Source organism: Lepidochelys kempii, chromosome 10 (assembly GCF_965140265.1).
Source record: "Lepidochelys kempii isolate rLepKem1 chromosome 10, rLepKem1.hap2, whole genome shotgun sequence".
Classification (NCBI taxonomy): Eukaryota; Metazoa; Chordata; order Testudines; family Cheloniidae; genus Lepidochelys; species Lepidochelys kempii.
The window spans coordinates 25,986,078-26,009,606 of NC_133265.1; the positions used below are offsets into that span (position 1 = coordinate 25,986,078).

The 23,529-nt window shown below is 43.5% G+C and overlaps 1 protein-coding gene across 2 annotated transcripts in view; it reads right to left on the reverse strand.

The window, feature by feature from the left end:
* ABAT (4-aminobutyrate aminotransferase) overlaps nt 1–23,529 on the reverse strand; it is a 133,041-nt gene that overhangs the window by 70,866 nt on the left and 38,646 nt on the right. For both annotated transcript variants that reach the window (XM_073362483.1, XM_073362484.1), the window contains exon 2: nt 8,073–8,205. In XM_073362483.1, coding sequence (XP_073218584.1) covers nt 8,073–8,142 — 70 coding nt within the window. In that variant the 5' untranslated portion in view covers nt 8,143–8,205. The remainder of the gene's footprint in view (nt 1–8,072; nt 8,206–23,529) is intronic.

A 23,529-nucleotide genomic window follows, 5' to 3' on the forward strand; every position in this document is an offset into this window, starting at 1 on the left:
CACAGACAGCTCACAGAGCTATTCATGATGCTGCTCTCGGCAGCTGAGGGGGCTGTAGTAGAACTCACGCAGAGATCAGCTCTTCCTTCCCACAACACTGCACTGTTGGATAGATACCCACAGTGCATTGTTCACACTGTTGATGATGGTGTCCCCAGTGTGGACATGATCTGTCGACAGAGGGAGCAAGTGTGAACACACTTTGGCGATTTTTGTTTTGTCAACTTTTGTATGTCGACATAAGTTTTGTCAACAAAACTTGGTAGTTTTACCATTTATACTCATGTTGTTACACCAGTATAACCGCCAGCGTAGACACTTTATATCTGGTATAAGAGTGGCTTTTTTGGTTTAAACTTCTCCCAAGGTGACATAAGATGAACAAAAAAAAAAAAAAAGACCACTCTTCGACCAGAATAAGAATGGCTGTGCAGTGGTATACTACTGGTATACTAATGAGTTAAATTCACAGTTTAGTTTACACCAGTATAACTTTCTTGTGTAAAAAAGGCCTACCTGTAGCTGGGTTTGTAAATTTCATCCAGTGGGCCAAATTCATCCACTGACTTTTGTAAAATGCTTAGGAAATGTCTTGATGGGCAAAAAGAGGTACTTTCTTACACTGTGTTAGCTTATCACGATTGTAAAGCCTTCTGTACGCTTGTTATGATGCAGGCTATTTCTCTGAAGTTGTTAGCTGCTCCTGTTATAGCTGTAGATATTTAGCCTGAAGTGTTAGCCTGTGAACAAGCATTAAGAGAGCTTTTCAATCATGTTTGGCTAACATAATATGACAGCACACTTTTTGCCTGTCAGACAGGGCCTTGGAGATCCTCAGATAAAAGGTGCTATGTAAATATAAGTATTAGTACTAATATACTGTATAATTTGTAGAGAATTTTCTAGCAGCAAAACAATCTGCAGTTTAAAGACTGTCAGTATATTAAGTTAAATTCCACCCTTCTTACTGCTGGCTTTTCAAACTTCTACAGAGCCCATTTATTTTGCTGTTAAATATGTCAGCAACATTAACAAATAAGCATGGTGTAACATTTAATGTAACAGGGATGGCATCATTTGCTTCAGGAGAGAAAAGGGTAGTTGTTTTCTGCTCTCTTTTTTTATTTACCACCATCATTCACCAGCCTTCTCTCTCAGCATTTCTAATAATCATACTTAGGCTTGGAAGGATTAGACTTTTATCAGTAAATGTTGATAAACATCAATTTCACTGTATACACATAAACCGACGAAAGATTATTTCCATCAGTAATCAAATAATCAAAATTTACAGATAAGCAAAGTAAGAAAAGGGCTGCTTGAAAACTTATTAGAGTTTGATTTAAGGCTGTGTACTTTGTATATTTGGACACATGATGTGGACAATTTGTGTTATAATGGTTAAAGCTTGAACTTTTTATTCTCAACATCTACTGTCATTAAATAAATACCATTCCCCTCCCCCCCCATTTCCCACGACTGTGAAAATTTAAATAGATAAAAATTGCTTAATAAACTGATATTTTCCATCAAAAGTAACAAAATGAAAGTCAAGTTCTAACAAGTGTAACAATACTTCACATTACTATAGAAACTTCCAGCCAAAGATCTCAGACATTAATTAACAGGTGCATCCTTTTAATAGCCTTTCAGTGTCATCAGCAGTGCAACTCCAACCCTGTGGTTCTGGTGAAAGGGCAGCAGTGATGGAGGGAGCTGTGTTTAGTATAGGCCTGCAGAGGAAGTGCTTACCCTTGAAAAGCCAAGAGGAAGATGGGTGTAAACACCCACGGTTCAATTCTGGTCTTCACAGAACACTGATGTAAATCAGCAGTAACTTCACTGAAGGCAGTGTAGTTAAACCAGTGTAATCAAGAGGAAAACCCAATTCAAGGAAGGAAGAGAGAAAACTGGGTGTAGGAATAAAAACTTATTTTTAGGAATCCTCATCCTTCCCTCCACAAGAGCATGTGTAGTGAGAGCTCCTTTTCCCCAAAGAAGGCAGACTGTCTTTCTGCATTGCCACATGATAGCAGTAATATTGCATATCATAACAACGCATGCAGATCTATTACTGCAATATTCACTGTCTTACTTCATTGTGTTTGATAAAAAAAAAAATAGTTAGGAGCTGGAAGGCTGCAAGCTAATACAAGAATGATTTTGATTTACCAATCTCTCTCTTTCAGCCACTGGAAGCAGAATCCATTACTAAAGGATCTTGACAGGGAGATGCAATAGGCCAGGCTATCATGAGCTGCTTGGAGAATGAACACTGCTATTGCATCACACTCTGCAAACTGAGCCTGTTTGTACAGAATGCTTACAGCGTAACATTAGAAGCCAGTAAGTGCAACAATTCCATATGAGGTGGCTTGTGCTTTGGTACCCCCTCCCTCACTCAGGGCTAGCTGGGAGTAGGGAAAGAATTCCCCACCACAGAGAAACACAGAGACCTGATACAAACAGGCTGTACAGTGGAAATGCTCACCTCAAAGAGCAAGGCAACAGCAGGTGCCAGGCCATGACAAACCTGAGAAAGAGAGGGCCAAGATGAGTAGACAGCTGCTCATGAAAAGTATGTAGTATCAGTGAGGACTACAATGATCCAAACACCCTGGAGAGCAATGGGAACCACAGTCATGGCTATGTCCTTTCACACACTGAACTGGACACAAAACGGAACAGCAGCTCTATATTAGAACTGCTCTAACCAAAATTACCTCCCCCACTCCCTGAGATGAATGAACTACTGGAATCTGTCTCAAGATAGGAGAGAAACAGGGTGCACAATGTAAACTGTCCCCTAGAAGGTAAAAGGGACAAAACCCCTAGACTGGAAAAGTCAGCGAGCCTGTATATACCCAGGGATCCCAGACCCACTGACCCCACCCCACCCCACCCCCTGGCAGCACAAAAGTAGAGCACTTAGAAACCCTGTAGTTATAACAGACACTAGGACCAATTCTCCTCTCACATTAATGTATACCCGGAGTTACTTCACTGAAAACAGTGGAGTGACACCAGCATAAGTGGGAGGAGAATCAAGCCTGAAACATGTTAGTGAGAGTACAGATCACTCTGTCCCAGCCCCTAATTTGTTCAGCATTTCACTTTAGGCACCTCCCGTACATCTATAAAAAACAAAGAGCAAACTTTAAAAGTGCAGGGCAGGGGAGGAGGAAGGGGGCAAATATTAATATAGACAAAGGAGTAGGACTGACAGTGAGGAATCTTCAGGGCTTCTCATTTTACAAGCAATCAATCAAAGATCAATAGTATCTGAAAGCCCCACAATCTTTCACATGTTTATCCTCACAACATTCCTGTGAAGCACAGAAGTGCCATTATCCCCATTTTACTGACGGGGGAATGGAGGCAAAAGGAAAGTGACTTGCCCAAGGTCACGCAGTCAGACTGTGGCTGAGCAGCGAAATAAACCCAGGTCTCTCAAGTCCTAGGTTAGTGCCCTACCACTGGATCATCCTGCCTCTCTACAACTGCTTTTTCAGTAAAAGAAAGTGTGTGTGTATGTGTGTGTGTATATATGGCAGAAGACAGTGCTCATACCTCAGTGAGTGTGTGCATCTCAGAGCACAGCAAAAACTCTGCCAGTGCTAGTGTGAAGTGGAACAAATATTTAGACTGAAGTTACCAATTCCGATCAATTTGCAGTGTGTTGAACTGGTGACCAAAACAGAATTTTATTTTATTAAGAATCTAAATCACATGCAATCCAGAGAGGAGAAACCACCTAGAGCCACTATTGTTTCCATAACATAAAAGCACTCATACACAGATTCTCCTGCAAGTTATTCTACTGACATTAAGACAGGATTACATATATTTCATATAAATCCACACATCCTGTGTGCTCAATCTATTTTGTTTAAGTTGTTAAATCTGCCATCTTTTCATTTCAGGGATAGAAACTACTTTTAGGGACAGCCATCTTGAGATCAAGTAGTGAAGAAACATAAGGGGAGACTGGTTAAAAGTCCTTTTTAAAATAACCAATATTTTAATGGGTGTTTTTAAATAAATACTTTAGAAACCAAAACAGAATCTTAAAAGTTCAGCTTGCTTTTCAAGTTAAAATGCAAACAAACAAACAAATAAATAAATAAAAAAAGCTACCAGCATCAAATCAGCTTGGACTGTGAACACACTAGTCAGTTCCCTTTCTGGTTCTCTTCTCATGGACTAGCACAGTCCTGCATAGCCAATGCTTTGAAAACACTGCAGGGAACATTTACATTAGAAATGAGCTCCCACCCCAAAGTCAGATCTCCACCCTCTCCCTAAAGCTTTTGGGGAGTTAAGATCTATCTTAGTTTAAATGCAACCATTTCTTTTTCCACTGACAAAAGTTTCATGAAATTTTTTTTATTAATATTATGTTCCAGAGAAACTTTTCTCCCACACACTCTTCAACACTTAATTTTGGGGTTATTCATCTTTTTACATTTGCCTGCTGCACTGAATTTCAGCTAATCAATTTCCCCATTTCTTCACACCTGCTCCTTTGTCAGATGACTGGTTTATTTCATTCTGATGAGCAACATTCTGATGAGACTCCCATAACTTGTGCTTTTGAAGTCAAGAATAATCAAGCATAGTGATCCTTTTATTGAGAATACATTTGTTGTAGAGGCAACCTGTACATAATTATTCTGCTCAATATGTGCTCATAGCTGAAGCATGACAGTGCACAGCCACACAGATTTCTACCAGGGAACAGTCACTTTCTCCTCCCACCCCACTTTAATTTTGTCATTTAAATATTGCAATATACAAACATCCAACTTACTGGATATCGTTGTAATGGCTTTGATACCCACCTGAGAGCTTTAGGTTCTGCTGCAATTGAAAACCAATGCAATCTGTTATATTAATTTTGATGGAATAAATGGGCCCAAAGAGTCAAAGGGGTTAATATGACCCTGTCACCGTTCCACATTAAACAGTTTTGAACAAGGTTCGAGGTTTGGTACCATGGCAAATACACCATTAAAAATCCTTTTAACCTTTTGTTAAAGATAAAGAAAAAAAGGAAAAAGAGTTAAAGCATCTGAAATATAAACTATTCAGTAAAGCTTTCTTTTTAACAACATCCCTTATTCATTTTTCCTTTGGCTGAAGATAATTTTTAGAATGAAAACTGCCCTGTTTGACAGACTTTTAGATGGTAGTAAAGATGGCAATAACTGTCCTTTTTGACGAAAAGAGAAGTTAGTTGAGATGGCCTGGAGCTGTTAAAATCTGGTCCCTTTTCCTAAAAGAAAAGACAAGACACACAAAACTGAAGAGAAAAGAACAGCAAAAATAGAAAACTTCTAGAAATAGGCAGCTTCTACGCCTGGTGTTAGTTCTCACTTGCAGCCTCGCTGCTGGAGAAACACAGGCACAGCACACAGTCTTAGCAGCCACTCCAAGATTTGGCAAACTTGTACCAGCATTGGGCTGTTTAAGGCATTGCTGTTAGCTGCCTTTCTGGTCTAAGACTCACAGCAGTGTTGAAAAATATGCAGTCTTAGCCGGTTAAGCCAATTCTTATTAAACAGAAGGCAAAATAAGAGGGAAAGGAAAGAGAAGAAATGAGGTGGGGAAAGAAAAAGACACACAATTTGGGGAGCGGGGGGAAGAGAGAGAGAGCACATGATAGTGAGCACACACACCAATGTCATTTGGGTCCCTCTTTCTGGTCAGGACAACACTCTGGATTATGACAGGAAGGCCCAATGGTGGCTCCTGAGAGACGGTGGAGGTGACAGACATGATGGTGAAGCTCACTCCTTTCTGTTCTCCTCTCTTTCAGTAAGCCAGTGCCCACGTTCACCAATTTTCCTTCCAAAGTCTCTCTCTCTCTCTCTTTTTTTTTTCAAAAGGACCCCAAAAGGGAGTGATGGGTGGAATAGCATAGCCCCTCATTATTTTGTTCACCAATTAGACCTAATTTCCAACACACCAATTTTGGTCCATTAATTTCTAGTCTCTTGTTTACCAGACATGATTTTAACATAGTCCTTGAGTTATATCAGTAAGTCTTTTTGTTTAGACTAATTAATCTGTTCCCCTTTTGCAACTTTTCCCATCAACATTTATTCTGACAAGTTATTCTGACATTTTATGAACTTTTATTTACTGTCCCCCCAGTTAAGCTCACAACTGGAATAAATTTGTGGTCCAATTATCAATAAAGCTCCCTGGGGCAGGTCTTTCTCTGTTCTATACAGCACTACGTACTCTGAGTGCATAATAATAATGGAAAATCTATGGGAGAGGGTTTTAGTGGTAGCATACTCAAGAAGGTTTCCACATATTGTTCTCCAGAGAGGATGGGTGTAACATCACGCTCCTGGGTGTCTTGTAAACATCAGGGATTAAACCTAGGATCTCTGACTCTGAGAACATGAGCCTGCCTCTACAGCCTGAGCTAAAAGACACCACTCTGTTAGACAAGGATGTAGTAGGCTCATCAATCTCTATGTGGCCCAGTCACCACTAGAAGGGTACAGAGAACCACAAAGAGTGGGTGGGATTACAGATGCTTGACCCCAATCCTACCATACTCTTCAATCTCGGTGGATACTTTCACAACACAGAACTATACATGTGGTAGCCCTGAAACCATACCCGATTCCAGGACCATCTGCTCTTCTCTCTAACTCCCTGGTGGGGCTTCTCCATACTCAAGGAATTTCCCCAATGTAGAGGGAACTCTTCTGAGAAGTTGGTGGAGCCATTCCTGCAGATTTACTGCCATTTGTGGTGGATTGGCAAGGAAGACAGGCCAGTGCTCATACACCCCATCCCACATCACACACTCACCAAAGTGGATCCCCAGGCCCATTGATGGGTGGAAAATGCCATGGAGGTGGATGACCTACTACTCCAGACCCCTCAGACCTCTCCCTTCCCCCTCCCCACACTGCAATATAATTATTGTCCTGGTTTGGGAAGCATAATTTCAAGAGACAAATGAGCTCAAAGCACTGATAGCCAATAAGGGCTTGGTTGCTCCAAGCACTTTCCTTTGTACCTTATTGACTGGATGATCCCTGCCTTTACACAACACAGACCATCAGTGCGTCACAGGCATGAATACAACTGTATTTTCCCAACTGCAGCATTGAACTGATGCATTCACATGGTTACAAGAATAGACTGACTGACTATGTCAAGCAGAGGTCAGCTGCTCTCTGAAGCACAACATTAGAAAGGAAGTCAATTCCTTCAGCATGAAGTTTTGTTTTTGAGTGGAGGTGAGGCTTCTGTGTTTGTCTGGGATTTATTCGCAAAGAAGAAGAAGCCATTCAGTCCAAATTCTATTTGATATAAAACTGGATAAAACAGACGCTGGATCTTAAATTTTATACTGTTTTACCTATCATACAAAAGCCAGCTCAATCTATACCTTTAGAAAAGATCATGAGGGCCAAGGAGTTTAATATTTGCTTTGAAGAGATTGTAAGCTTAATATTTCTATATAGTATATTAACATACAGGACAGTATCCAAGCAAGAATTTTTTCATTACACACCTAAGATCAGATAATAGTTTGACACTTTATATAGCTCTTGCATGAAACACATAGCTAACTGGTGCACTGTCAGAAAAGTAATGTGCTCTCAATAAGGGAGCTCTTACTAATGCAAAACTCCCACTGATTTCACTGAAGTAGGGAATGCAGGATCATATCTAAAGTGCATAAAGAAAAAGAAATAATAAAGGCCACTTTTGATGGTTGATTTCTCATTTCCACACTGTGCAATGTCACAAAGATGTCCCATAAAAGCAGAATTCCGCATTTGAAAAAGAAAGATTTGTTTCAGTTAGTGAAAATTCTATTGTAGCACAAAACAGCTCCTAGTTGAGTATTTCTTCTACCGCTTGCAGTCTTTAAGAACAACTGTTTCTGACATTTCTGGGCTATGACTGCAGCATTAGCTAAAGCTGCTGAATGCAGTGGTAATTCTTCAAAATCTGGAGGATCAAAGACTATTAGACAAAACCTGGCAATAGTAAATTACACTGATAATATTTTACATAAGCATGAAGGGAATACTTACCACATGCAAATAGCCTGGAGTTCTGTTGCAGAGAACAAGTCAGCTGTCGACTGAGCAACATCAAGGCCATTTTACTCTTTCTTTAACCAGAAAAACCTTAAACTGGAGAGAGCACCTTATTCCAGCTGATGTTCTGAAAAAAAGGAAAAGAAAAAATGTACCTATGTTCCCATTGATTTAATCATCACGATTACCATTTCATTCATCCAAATGGAGAGAGCCAGAAAGAATGTCATACAGTGGGTTGCTGCTGGAGTCTAATGGAAGGGTAAGGATTGAGAACACAACCTATCTGATGACGTCTTCTTCTCCAGGCAAATGACTCCGAACCATCATCTAAACCTTTTATCCCTAATAAAGGCCCATGGACGCCATACTGAATCTTACAATTTACATCAGCCACAGAGCTCACAGATGGCCTCATTATAGCAACATGAAACAAGATGAACAAGCCATGAGTTAACTGAGAGAAGGAGATTTCCCTCCCCCTTATTATTATTACAAGGTAAAAAAATTATTATTGGTACCTAGCTCTTATATAGCATTTTCATTAGTAGCTCTCAAAGTTCTTGAAAAGGTCAGTATTATTACTGCCACGTTGCAGATGGGGAGAGCAAGTGACTTGCCCAAGGTTACCCAGCAAACTAGTGACAGAACCAGAATTAAAACTCAGGTCTTTTAATTCCCAGTCCAGGGCCCTATCCACTAAGCCACAGTGCCTCCCTGTGGTATCTTTGATTCTTGTTGGCAACTTACAATTTGTGACCCTTGTGCTTCCAGGAATTGCAAATGCCAAGCAGGATATAAGATCCCCTTTATATTATGAACTAAGGTCCACCATCTAACACTGAAAGGCACTTTTTGCACAAAAGATGACCTTTCATTTTACTTACTCTCTCTAGCCTGCTTTGTTGTGGAACTATATTGATGACAGCTTTAAAAATTGTTACTAACTTGTGACTCTTAAAGAGATTTGTCATTTAGATTAATCATAAATTATGGGAAGCAGTTGTGACTTTTTTTCCTTTTGACTTCACATAATAAAAAAACATCCAGAGAGACTCTGCAAAAGAAGCTACAAAACCAAGATGAAGGAAAGGACATCAGGAAGGGGGGTGGGCAGAACAAATCCCCTGAAAACATTCAGTATCTTCTACAGATAGTTCAAAGACTAGTCAATGTTATGGGCCAAATTCCATGACCAAAGCCATGGGTGCTGTACGATTGGAACAGGACCATTTATATCATTAATATTGCCACTATTGGACAACTGCAACAAATCTTGTACAAAGTGTATCATGTAAGATGTTAGTGGGAAAGCTATGATTTGCTGAGTACGATTATCCTTTTCTATGCATGTATGATCTTTGTATCTAAAGTTATGAATACTGACTATGTACCAGTATTTAAAATGTGTTTGCTCCTGGGGTAACACCCATAAGATAGTTTACATCCACTATAGCCAGCACAATGTGAATGGACCATTCAAGCTGATAGCTCATTAAACAACTCTCACAATGGGCCATAGAAGAAATTCATCCAGCATAGGGAGCCTTCCTGTAGACCTTTAGCCAGAATATGGGTAATGGCTACTCCTATGAGTCATCAAAACATGCAAGGCATGTGACTCGCTCATGTGACCCTAGACTCCATCTTGTGCCTGTAATTTTCCACAAACTAAGACTGAGAACATTCCCTCCACATGGGAAAAGGTATATTAAAGGACCACAGAAGTATCTCCATTTTGCGTCTTTCCTGCTCTAATCTCTTACACTAAAAGGAGCATATTGACTGAGGACCTTCCAATTTTTTTGGAAGTTACCAGAGTCTTTACAAGCCAGCAGTCTGTAATATCACTGCTATAAACCTGATCCAAGAACTTTGCAATGATTGTATGTATATAACTTCCTAACCTTTTTAACTCTCTCCTTTTTTTCTCTTCTAATATTTAAAGGTTTATTTATATACTAAAGGATTGGCAACAGTGTGATTATTGGGTAAGATCTGAGCTCTATACTGACCTGGCTATGTGGTTGATCTCTTGGGATTAGAGGGCCCTATAGGTGATGGTTTTCAGTAACAACTCATCACAGAGTTCAGTGTCTGGGTAGTGAGACAAGAGCTGGAATGCCTAAGGAGACTGCATTTCTGACTTCTTGCTAACCAGTGTGGTGAGACAGAAGTTTACTTTTGTTACTGGCTTACTATTTCAAATGGAAGAATGACCGCCAGTTTTGGGTGAGTCTGCCCTATTTATCAGCAGCTTGTCCTGAATCTGGTATTCTCAGCTGCGACCCACTGAGGCACAGTGACAGTGCTGCGCACAGGTATCCAAGGGAAGACACTACAATCCAAGTAGCCTTGCTAGTGAAGACTTGGACCTGGATTGTAACCATAGGGTGCGTACGGGGTGTGCTGGGTGTGCCCAGGCACACCCTTATGCAGGAGTGGGCAAGCTCATCGTGCCCGGCCCGCCTGAGCTCCCGGCCAGGGCTCTCCCTGGCCCGACCCCTGCCTTCCCCCATTCCCCGGCGCCTCAGCACGCCACATCCAGGAGCAGCCCTGGACAGCGCTGCAGTGGCGTGGCTTGGGCTGCTCCTGAGCGCGGTGCGCTGCGTCTCCGGGAGAGGGGGGAGGCGGGAATAAGCGGCATGGTGAGGGGCCTGGGACCAGGGGCTTTGGATTAGAGGCAGGAAGTCCCGGGGACAGTCAGGGGACAGGGAGCGGGGGCAGTTAGATGGGACATAGGTTCGGGGGGGGGGCGGTCAGGGGATGGGGAACAGGGGGTTGGATCGTGGGAGTTCAGGGGGTCTGTCAGGAGGTGCGGGGGTGGATAGGGGTCGGGGCAGTCAGGGGACAGGGAGCAGGGGGGGTTGGTGGGGGGTGGGGTCCCAGGGTGGTGGTTGTGAGGGGTCTTGGGGGGCGGTCAGGGGACAAGGAGCAAGATGGGTCGGGGATTCTGAGGGGGGCAGTCGTGGGGGCAGGAAGTGGGTGGGGGTCGGATAGGGGGCACAGCCTTCCCTACCTGGCCCTTCATACAGTTTTGGAACCTCGATGTGGCCCTTGGGCCAAAAAGTTTGTCCACGGCTGCCCTAATGTCTCCAAAAAAAAAAAAAAGTCCCTGTCAATCTGAATTTATTAATTTGGAAAGACGATTTTTGTGTTGAAAAGAGCTCCTATATCTTCCCTAAGATAATCAGCCTAATATTTGGTTGCACATAGATTAGACATAGCTCAATTTAAAATCAAACCTGTTTTGAAATCTGCCAAGCTGAGAAAACACTTACATAGTATTTGTTGTGTACTTTGGAAAAGTTAGAGACTCACTGTAATGACATGACACCCACTTCTCATGAGCGCCTCTTCTGGTCAGATGTGTCTGTGGTCTTTAAACAGTCCCAGCCCTGGTATGGGGCCGTACCCACAGGCCTTGCTCCCTGGAGACAATGGTTGTGTCATTTCTGGCCCCAGCTGGGCCACTAAGTAGTTTAGATCCACTTCTGGGGGGTTTACCGCTGTCTGTAGGCCATTTCCGCAGTGGCCTATGGGGACAGGGGAGACCGGGCCCACTCACTACTCCAGGTCCCAGTCAGGGACCTCAAGAATAGGACACCACCTTGTCCCTTTAACAAAAACTACTTTCAGTTCTCTCAGCCACTTCCCCGCAGTCCCAGCCTTCACCAGTGCTTTACCCTTAGCTCACAGCCTTCCAGTGTTCAGGCCCAGTAGCCAGCCAGGACTCTTTCCCACCCCTGTCTACCAGCTTTGAGCTGTCCATGGTGCTGCAGTTCCCTTTAGCCAGCCAGGATCATCATCTACTCTTGACGGCACTCTGCGCCAAAAAAAATTAAAATTCTGTGCACAGTTTTTTAAAATTCTGCAAATTTTATTTGTCAAATATGGAGGCTTCAGCGTGGCAGTGGGGAGCACAGGCCAGGGGCTGCACAGAGGTGGGAGATCACTGTGCAGCTCCCCACCCGGGACACGGACTCAGCGGCGAGGCTGCACCAAACCCTGACACAGCGCAAGGACTGGACCTGCCCCAGAAACATCCCAGGGCCCTGCCCCGCCATGCCAGGTGTGGGCAGCAGGCACATCATGGCAGGATCCAAGCGTGGAGGGGCTTAGTGTGGGGGGACTCAGGTGTGGGCTGAGAGGGTTCTGTGTGGGGCAATCTGGGTGCAGGTGGCTCAGTGGGAGATCTGGGTGCAGGGGGATCTGAATGCACAAGGGATTGTTGGGGGGTTCTGGGTGCACTGTAATAGGACTCTGTAATAGGTGAAAGGTGGCTGCAGCTCGGCAGGAGGGTCTGAGTGTTGTGGGGATAGAGCTCAACAGGGGGGTCAGAGTGGGGAGCTCAGTCGGAGAGGTTCAAATGCTGGGGTGCAGCTGGTTGGGGCTCAATAGGAAGGGGATCTGGGGCCGGGTGGCTCATCATGATAATCCAGCTGCAGAGGGAGTGGGGCTCATTGGGAGTAGGCGTTCTGGGTGTGGGGGTGGTGTGAGGCTCGTCGGGAAGGTCTGGGTATGAGGGGGTCTGGATGCACGGGGGTTCGGTGGACGGGGGAGCAGCGCCCTATACAGTGATCCCTCCCCCTGAAGCTGAGGAGTGATGGGTGCAGGAAGCACAGGGAGAGTGCAGTTTGCAGAGCTCCCTACAGCTGGGGAAGAAATCTGGGGGTGGGTTGGACAACCCCAGATGCCACGTAGGGGAAGAGGAAGTCCGGTCTTCTCCAGCCCAGCCAGGACTAGCAGCTGAGTTCGGCGGAGGGTAGGAGCCACCAGCCAGGTCCTCCCCAGTCGCACCCCGTGCCCCACAGTGATTTACCTCTCTGCCAGCTGCCCTGGGCAGCCAAAACATACTTCTAGGGAGGTCTTATGACCGCTGTTGGGGCTTCCCTTTGCTTCCCCATCAGAAGGTCACTTTTCTGTGGGGAAGCAAAGAAATCTGTGGGAGACATAAATTCTGCACACAAGCAGTGGCACAGAATTCCCCCAAGAGTAATCATCTGCACTCCTCTGGCTCCAGGAAGTAACTAACTGGCTGCTCCCTGCAGCCTCTCTGATTGGCTTGCCCTTTGCAGTCTCTCTAGGCCACTCGGAGGACTTAGCTCCACTGCTCCATCCCTGGGATGGACATGTCAGGACCCTGAAGCCTCCAGTAGGAGGCCTCCAGGCCTAATCCACGCCGTCATACTCATGATATACATTTATTAATTTTGGATCAGGAGCTTAATGAAGCTGGAGTTACCACTTGTAGAAAGCAGAGTTACTTTGTTTCCAGCAGAAGGTTTATTTAATTTGGTCCCCTTAATGCCTATTAATATTTTCCATCACATTCCTCTCCATTTCCTCCATATAGGCTCAAATCCTTCAAAGACTTACACACCTGCTGAACTTCACACACTGTGTATTCCCATTGACTTCAATGAGACTCCCCACCAGCATGTAAAGTTAAGCATGTGCTCTATCAAAATTGTACTTTATACATTGATTTTATGATATATTCTGTTTTTCTGGCATATGCCTGGGTCAAAAGCCAATGTCACTGTGGTAGGAAACTGTTTACAGGACAAAGAAGTCATGGCCCCACCCATTGCCCCACTAGTTAATAAGCCAGGATCTTACAGCTCTGAACTATCTACTTTTTCTTTACTACTGTAATCCCTGGTTTCTTTCACATCCCTTAACTAAATTTGCTTTATAAGGCATTACCTCAGAAACATCCCTACAAAACTGATAAAACTGTAATCAGTCATTATTTTCTGTACTGATAACACACAAAACATGGCCATGAAGGCTAAAATTTAACTTGGGGAAAAATAATGGATTTATTATATATATTAGGTCATCTAGTCTAGTCCCTTTCAGGATTGATCCCTTCTGCATGTTCTGTAGTAGCTTGTCTTGGCCACCTTCCTTCTGAATTATGAGATGCTTCTGTGTATGCAGATCAAACACACACCGGCTTTAGTTTTGCAGCCATATCATGCTGCATATCTACTTTCTTTCCAATATCACCCCTAGCTTTCTTTCAGCATTATTGCTTTTCACACATCTTCCTTCCCACTAAATCTCTGTGTTACCAACTGTTTTCCCTGAACAGATTATCTTATATTTTTGCTGGCAGAATCTTATTTTATTATTTCCTACCTATCTAGCATCCTTTAAGTTATAATGTTCATGCAATGTTTAAAATTACATTTTGAGATGGTACTGGCTTTATGTAAAAGCTCCTTGAAAACAACACAAAATTATTATTACAAGAGTTTAAGAATTAAGTAGCTTGCTTTAATTTTGCTTGACAGCTGTTTTAAAACATTTTATTATTTGTTGCAGCCCGAGATCAGACTATATCATAGATAAGGCTAAAATTTAATCACAGGTATTTTTAGTAAAAGTCATGGACAGGTCATCGGGCAACAGATAAAAATTCACGGCCCATAACCTGCCCATGACTTTTCTCCAAAATACCCCTTACTAAATCTCTACTTCTGGGGCCCCGCTGTTCCAGGAGGCGGGAGGGCTACTAAGGGAGGCCCTGCTCCAGTGCTGGGAGTTGACTGTCCCCCTGCCACTGGGGAGCGCTCTCTGGATGGCCTCCATGCACCCCTAGGGCTGCTTCTCCAGCTGCCCAGGGACCGCTGGTCAGGCACTCCCCAGAGCCAGCCACACCGGCCACTGTTCTGGAGGTCCCAGGAGCCAGCTGCCCAGGGCTGCCTGAGCAACAGCCGGTGCGGCTGGCCCCAGGACCGCTGCTCAGACATTCCCCGGGGCTCCCCAGGACTGCTGCTTCGGTGGTCCCCAGGACCAGCCGCACTGGCCACTGCTGTCCACAACTGCCAGGGCAGCTGGCCCTGGGTCACTCCGGCAACAGCCGGTGCGGCTGGCCATGGGGTGCCCGAGCTTAAGTCAGCTGCACCAGCCGCTGCGGAAGTCATGGAATCAGTGACTTCTACAACCTTCGTAAAAGAATCACAGCCTTAATCTTAATAGAAATATAGATCTGGAAGGTGCCTCAAGAGGTCATATAACCCATCCCCCCATGGTGAGGCAGGAATAAGTATATCTAGACCATTCCTGACAGGTATTTGCCTAAACTGTTCTTAGAAACCTCAGCTAACAGGGATTCCACAATCTCCCTTGGTAACCTGTTCTTCAGCTTAACTATCCTTTATCACATAGTAAAGAAAACCAATTCCCTCTCTACTTCCATTATGCATAGCTCCTCTCACAAAGCCCTATCTTTTAACTGATTGGTACATTTGCCTAAATGCTCATTAAGTTGTGGCCATTCGTGCATCCTGTCTGCACTTAGGATTTTTCTTCTAATTTCCCACTAGTGTAGCACTATCAATGCAAGCAATCTCAGTATAATTCACTCTACAGGGCACATAAACTTAAGGGCATAGGTTTTTATTTATTTTATTATTTTTGGTTTATTTGTTGTTTTAGACACATACACCCAGTTTAGTATTGGAAATACTTTGCATTTTACTAAAACATACCCTACAAGACAAATCTACATTTCAGAATGAAGTTCACAGGATCTGTATCTGAAACAAAAAGTGCCAGGGTAAGAGGTGAAACACACATATTTCAAGAATGTGAGAGAGAAGACATCATTGCTGCTGACTGCAGGCTTCTAGCTCATTCTTCCTGTTTAAAACACAGGAGCCTGCTTTAAATTCATGGGGGCAGATTCATTTCTCTCTTAGCTGCTGAAAAAACATTTAACCGGGGATAATGAAGTGGTTTAGAAAATTGAAACACAAGCTGTGCAATGCAATTACCCCAAAGATCTCCACAACCATTTGGGGAGAATGCGCTCTCTTTCCTTAATTATTGCTTTTTGTTGGCTGCCCTCACTTGTAAAACCTTGACTTTGCTAGGCAGGCACAGCATTTATGCCACTATGTGAGTGTTCATACCCTCAAGCTCACACACTGTTTATTTACTTCCAACGCAGATCTGAGACCAAGAAGGGCTTTTTAATTTCATGTAGAAAATTTAGTGCTGTTGAAAGGTGGAAGACTGACAGCCCTAGAGACTGCAGTTCTGTCGTTATCCATCGACCTGGTTCCAAGCAGGCAGCCACAATGCAAACTTCCCTATACTGTTCCATCAACACGCTTAAAGGCAAAAGTGGAAATACAACCTCTAGAAGCAAAAGAGCAGTTCCTTTTCCAAGCACCTTGGATCGTTTATATGATAGATATTTACCCAAAAGCTGAGATGAGTAGTTCATTTCACAATTCAGTACACTGTTGTCAGGCGACACTTTAATTTAAAAAAAGGAGGGCAAAGTGAGGAACCAAGGCCTGATCTACACTAGAAAATTAGGGTGACATAACTATATCGCTCGGGGTGTGAAAAATCCACACTACGGAGCAGCGTTAGTTACACCAATCTAAAATCCCATGTAGACAGCACTAGGTCAATGGAAGAATTCTTTCATCAATCTAGCTGCTGCATCTTTATGCCAATGTGCTGCTGTAGCATTTTAAGCATAGATGAGTCCCAAATCAGCTAAGATAACTGCTCCTGATCCTGGAGTCAACAGTCATGAATGGCACTATTCACAACGAGAAGGGACATAATTAGTAGCTGGGCAAATACTGCAAAGAGAATTCATAAATATTGTTTTGAATAAACCCTGAATTTGCTAGGATGATATATACAAACCTTTTTAATACTTCTTCACAAGAATATTCATGGTAAGACAATGTGTCCCGAATAATGTACAAATATGTATACACAAGCATTCACACTGCAAATACATATCATTATCTCCTAGATCGGGAAGTGGCACTTATGAGAGCAGTTGTCCCAACCCACAGACACAATAATCCAAAAGGAGAGAGATGTAGATGTGTCACCTGTTTTGCACCCTTTGCAAAACAGACTGTGCATCTGGATGAAAAACAGAATTACTCTGTGTGAATGTGACAAGAAAAAAACATGAACATTAAGTCTGCAAAAGAGCCAATAAATCCCTCTTTAAAGTATGAAGATCCAGTTGTTTTCAAAGCTAGGGTCCATATATGTAGCTAAATGTAATACACTCTTTCGTGGAAAAGAGAATAGGGAAAGCTTAAAAAACATCCCAAATGTCCCTCAGTCTTTATCTCCTGCTGGCTCTCCCCTTCCTCTCTTTCCCATCATAACCTTCCCCAAAAAGCATAAAAGTCCGCCAATGAATTAAATCAGACTTCTTTCCTGTTTGTAGATGTTAGGTAACACCATCATCATATTTAATTATGAACAAATAATACTGGAAAAACAGCTCATGAAGAGCCCAAAGGCTGAACTATTTTTGTACATTTCACAAACAGCTGGGGGTTGGTGTTGGGTCCAGCTCTCAGAATAAATTGCTTGTTCATCTAGCCTCTAGCCATAGTCATGTTCTTCCCCAGGATTTATCTGAGCAAGGATGGGTGAACCTAATGACTTTCTGCCAACTACATCAGAGACAGACTACTTATACAGTACCTGCCACTCAAGGGCCTCAAAATGCATGGTACTCATTAACCATCACGACCCTTGTGAAGTAGGTATATATACCATTTCACTGGTGAATAGGGAGCAACTTGACAACCTTCACATGTTATTGATTAACCTTGTTACATGTTATTAATTAACGTAACAAATGTCATTAAAGGATAATAGACATTGCTTAATCAATCTACCGTTAGGATTAGCAATGTGAAATCTGTTAAGAGCCCTTGTCCAGGAAGCATCAAAGAACATAAGACAAGCGCTGTGTATGTACCAACTTAAAGCAGAAGGTCTGTCACTTGTATGACTATCTTTCAAGAGTTCTTAAGGAGAATGACGCTGATGTTGCTCTGCAAGAAACTCATGCTGTAGACTATAAGCAAGCTGTAAAATATAAAATTAATGGCTATGGACTCATTACCACCATGAATGATGCAAAGTATGGCTTCACCACATACATCAGGCATGGTCTTAAGATGTCTATCCTGGAGGAATCCAGGATGTTCGTTATGGTCTGTTGTCCGATTCTTAAGTCAGCAATAGAGATTCCCATGTTCACTTGTAAATTAATGGAGAGGGTTTTATTGGCCCATCTCACCCCATCTTTGAAGTCATTCTACCAAAGGATCAGGCCAGTTTCGGACTGGCACGAAGTTGCTGCAACCAGGTTCTCACCATTACTAGTTATATTGAGGGTGGCTTCCAGCAGAATGTAAGAATCAAAACAGCATCAACTGATTTATCTGCTGCCTGTGACACAGTATGGAGATATGAGCTATTGCCCAAGGTCATCAAATACCATAGCACTATGAGACTCCTGTCCACAATGTTGAGCAAATGTAGCTAGAGTGTCCTTTTGAATGGGCAGATCAGCAAAGCACATGTCCTCTGTGGTGGTTTACCTCAAGGATCTGCGTTGTCCCACCTTCACTATATAATACCTATATTAATGTCTTACCTGACACAATTTTGCATATGTTCATTTATGCTGATTGCCTGTACTGCAAGAGTGATGTTAAGACCTCACTGCCATCAGTGACATCCTCTCCACCAACCTCAAGATAACATAGGAATACTTTCAGTACTAGAAACTCTGCCCCAATGCCTCCAAAAGCTTGATAATAGCCTTTCCCCTAAACAACAAAGCTGCCAAGGAACCACTTAATGTCATCTTTCACCATCAACAGATCTGAAATGACCCCTATCTGAAGTGTAACTCTAGAGAGAAGCTTGTCTTTTAAAGCTCATCTGGAAAAGACAAGACAAGATAAAAGCAACAACTAGCCTCATCCGAAAACTCATAGGCACAATATGGGGTGCCAATGCACACACATTTTGAACAGCCACTGTAGCAGTGATATACTCTATCACTAAATTTAGTACACCAGTCTGGACAGACAGCTCACATTCCAAATCTCTGGATGTGTAGCTTAATGCCACAAAGAGAATTATAGCTGGAACATTAAAATCAACATCTGTTCAATGGTTGCCCACTCTGGCACGTATATCTGGCTGCACCCAAGTTAAGGAGTGACATGCATCCGGAGAGAGAGGTACAAGTGAACCATGACCAACTTGAACTTACGAATCCATGAGGACCTCCAGAACTTTACGAAGACATGCATGAAATCTTGTAAGCCTTTTTGGCATTGGGCTAAAGCTCTTAAAAATGTCCTAGTTCAGGGGTTCTCAAACTTCATTATACCGGGACCCCCTTCTGACAACAAAGTTACTATATGTCACCGGGGGGGAGGGAGGCATGGAGCCCAAGCTCTGCCACCCCAGGTGAGGGTGGAACTTGGGCTTCAGCCCCAGGTCCCAGCAAGTCCACAGCTTGAGAACCGCTGTCCTAATTCACTCTGGAGGTACACTGGAAAGAATTCTGGGCTAATATTAATGTCTCAAACAACATCTGATTGCCAACCCACAAAAGAACTTTCAGGCTTCAATCTCTGCCAGAAACAATGATCCACATTGAACAGTTTCAGAACATAGCATGGTAGATGTGGTCATCTCTTACACCACTGCAAGATGAGAGACAATGTAACTGTGGACACCAGTCACAAACTATGGACCACACTGTAGTATAGTGCCCGTGTCAATCTTTTGCTGGTGGTATCTCAGACTTACACCAAGCCACTTCTGAAGCTACTCACTTATCTGGACTTGGCTATTTGAATGTTGCTAATCACTTCTTTTGCCATACAAAGATGATGACAGGTGAATACATCAAAGCAGAGAGAAAGTAAGCAACTTCCCTGAGGATCACACAGTTACTAGCAGAGCTAAGGATAGTACCTAGAAATCCTGACTTACTGCTCTAACCACTTTAAAAAACCCTAATGTAAAAAATCTGGCAGTATGTTAGCTGAGGGTATTTGGGGATTGTTTAATTGTAATTCATTCAGCCACAGGAAGAGAGTCAAGAATTCAGCCATTTGTGTATGTGCAACAAAAGAACAATAATAGATCACATGTTAAGTCTTTTTCCTTCAAGACTTTTTCTCAGGTCATTCATGGTGGTTATTCTCTGTCTGCATGTCCAAAACTGGCAATGAATGGCACACTAGTAAAATACGGCTCCCACTTGCAAAGACTGAGCCTGACGGTACATTTAGGAAAAAAAAAAAACACACAGGCAGGAAGCCATCTTTCAAAGGTCCACATGCTCCTTCTGTCAGCAGCCTTCTCTCCCCATTGGTCAGACTCTGGGAAGTCTAATTAAAATGCTAATTGAATTATGTACCTTTGTGCAGCTTGTTTTAAAGGTGTGTAAAGTGTTTTTTACATTTTTTTTAAAACCATCTTTTTCTTAAAAAACAATTGATAGGAAATGTACCAAAGGTGAAAGAATATTCAAAGCCCAGAGAGCTGCAGGAGTGTGATAACCAATGGCCAAGGTACGGTTTCCTGAAAACCCACACTGCGGGAAGTAGGAAAATACTACCAAATGGGAGTAACTTTGAACTGGAGGGACACATCTTCCTTCTAGCTTCCATATGACCTCAGTGTATCAAGGAGGTTATAGACTCTACTTCCAGGAGGAGGGATTCCTTTCGTACCACCCCACCAAGCAATCCATAGAAAGGTAACAAGACAGCCTCGGCAGAGTTAAGGTGTAACGATGCTGGTTCTGGTGGGACCCAACTGAGTGCACCAATTCAGGACAAACTGCTTAAAGCAGGGCAGTTACAGCCCAAGGCTGAGGTTTCTGTGCACACCAAGGCAAACCAAACCAGCCAGATAGAGAGGACTTTGGTCTCACCCCACTGGCTAACCATAAGTCACACAAAGCAATTCCCTTAGACACTCCAGTTTCCCAGTATCACCATCAGTGCCACTCATTATGGGGACAAATGGTTATGAAAACCAATACCCCAGTAAAAGAAAAGAGGTTTCTCTCGATCCCAAAGGACCAAGCCCCAGACCCAGGTCAATATAAAAATCAGATCTTACCCATAAATCACGCTGTTGCCAATCCTTTAGAATCTAAAATCTAAAGGTTTATTCATAAAAGGAAAAAGATATAGATGAGAGCTAGAATTGGTTAAATGGAATCAATTACATACAGTAATGGCACAATTCTTGGTTCAGGCTTGCAGCAGTGATAGAATAAACTTCAGGTTCAAATCAAGTCTTTGGAGGACATCCACAGCTGGGATGGGTCTTTCAGCCCTTGGTTCAAAGCTTCAGTGTAGCAAAGTTCCTTCAGAGGTAAGAAGCAGGATTGAAGACCAGATGGAGGAGCTGCAGCAGCTTTTTATATTCTCTTGCCATGTGGTCTTTTTTTTCTTTGTTCCAAAGAGAAACTGTCCATCACATGGCATGGAAAAAAACCTCAGAGTTCTGTCCATAGGCATGTCCCTGCATACCTTGCTAAGTTGCAAGGCGCGTCTGCCTTCTCTCAGTGGGTCAATTGTATAGCTGATGGTCCTTAATGGGCCATCAAGCAGGCTAGGCAGAGCTGACACCAACTTGTCTGGAGTGTTCCCTAGAGGCATAGCACAAGTTTGAAATACAGACAGTACAGAACCAATATTCATAACTTTAACTACAAAAATGACACACACATATAGACAGTATAATCATAACCAGCAAACCATAACCTTGTCTTAGACACCTCATTTGACCCACTTTATACAAGATTTGGTGCCACTACAGGACCTTGGTTACAACAGGTTTCAGAGTAACAGTCGTGTTAGTCTGTATTCGCAAAAAGAAAAGGAGTACTTGTGGCACCTTAGAGACTAACCAATTTATTTGAGCATAAGCTTTCGTGAGCTACAGCTCACTTCATTGGATGCATCCAATGAAGTGAGCTGTAGCTCACGAAAGCTTATGCTCAAATAAATTGGTTAGTCTCTAAGGTGCCACAAGTACTCCTTTTCTTTTTGGTTACAACAATGTTCTATAAGGTCCCAGTTCAAGTCAATAACGTCACATAAGAGGACAGCCATTATTTGCAGAGAGAGTACACGACTCGGGAAAAACACATGAAGGTAAAACGGCAGAAACTGGCAGTGAGAAAAATTAAGCTACACACCAGTTACATTTAGCAACCAGATATTTTTTGGTGCCAACCAATTCTTAATTTTGTGATTTTGGATTTTTTGGGGTTGTTTTTCAGTCTCACAACTAACTCCATGGCAGTTTTAGAGTTTTGCACTTCAATGGCAAGTATATATCAAACAGAGTACCTCCAGGACTGACCATGAATAGACTACAATGCCAACTCAATGATCAGGATTCCTATAGCAACTGAGCCATGTTCAGTGGAAGGATTCTGCTCAGTATGTGCTGGGTTCATGGTGTGACAGTCCACAGCCATCAGCATCTCAAGGAGAACAGGATTCCTCAAGGCCTCTCAGCATTAAGAAAGAGGGGGAGACACCTATCTGACAAAGTTTCCCAAGGAATAGTCAGAAAGCCAGCACAAAAAAGAACCACTAGGAAGTGGAGTGTTCTACTTTGGATTGCACAGTTCATCAGCAGCATTATCACCAGTATCATTAATACTGTAATGAGCAATGACTATCGCAGAATGGAAACATGCATTCCCACAGGGTACATCCACATTGCACCTGGGAGCATGCTTCCCAGCTGAGGCAGACAGACACAAATGCTAGTTCTACTCGAGAAGTGTAACTGGGGGTAGCACAGGCAGCAGCTCGGGCAGCCCAGGGGTTCCAGGCAGGTTTGTACTCAGGCAGCCAGCCCAAGCTGCTGCCCTTACTGCCATTTTAGCCATAGGTACATTTTGCACACTGATATTTACTTTTGACTATTTGTTCGTCTAATAGTCTTAAAGGTTCTCTGTAGAACAGGATATAATTGGGAACGTCACAATTGCATTTAGGGTGACCAGACATCCCGATAAAATCAGGACTGTCCCAATTTTTAGGCCGTTGTCCCGCGTCCTGACGCCATTTTTCCCGATATTGCGGCTTTGGCCGCTCCGGTCTTTTTTTTTTTTTTGCTTCCCTGTAGGGAGCCAGGGTGGCTCCCCTCCGAACCAGAGGGTAAAGAGCCACCCTTTCAGCCTGAGTGGGCGGGGCCAGGCCAAGCTTCCGCCAATCCCTGGAAGGGGCAGGGTGGGACAGGAAGTACAAAGGGCGGGGCCCTCTGCCCAGTGAAGAGAGCACCAGGGAGGGAGGGAGACACGGGTTGCTCCCTCGCGATCCTGCTGCTGACCCAGGCGAAGCCCTGGGCAAGGAGGAGCCTGACCGGGAGGACAGCCTGTGGCAACCAGGGCTGCCAGCCGCTGAATACCCAGAGGACCTGGAGGGGCCTGACTGCAGCCCGGGCCAGCGTGAGTCTGATACCGAGGGGGAGCGGCAGTGCCCCACAGCGGAATACCCGGAGGAGATGGAGGGACCAGAGCGACCCGCCTGAGAGACCAGGTAGGAAGTAGCCCAGGGGCCGACTATACTGTGGGGTGGGTGTGTTTGGTCAGCGGGTG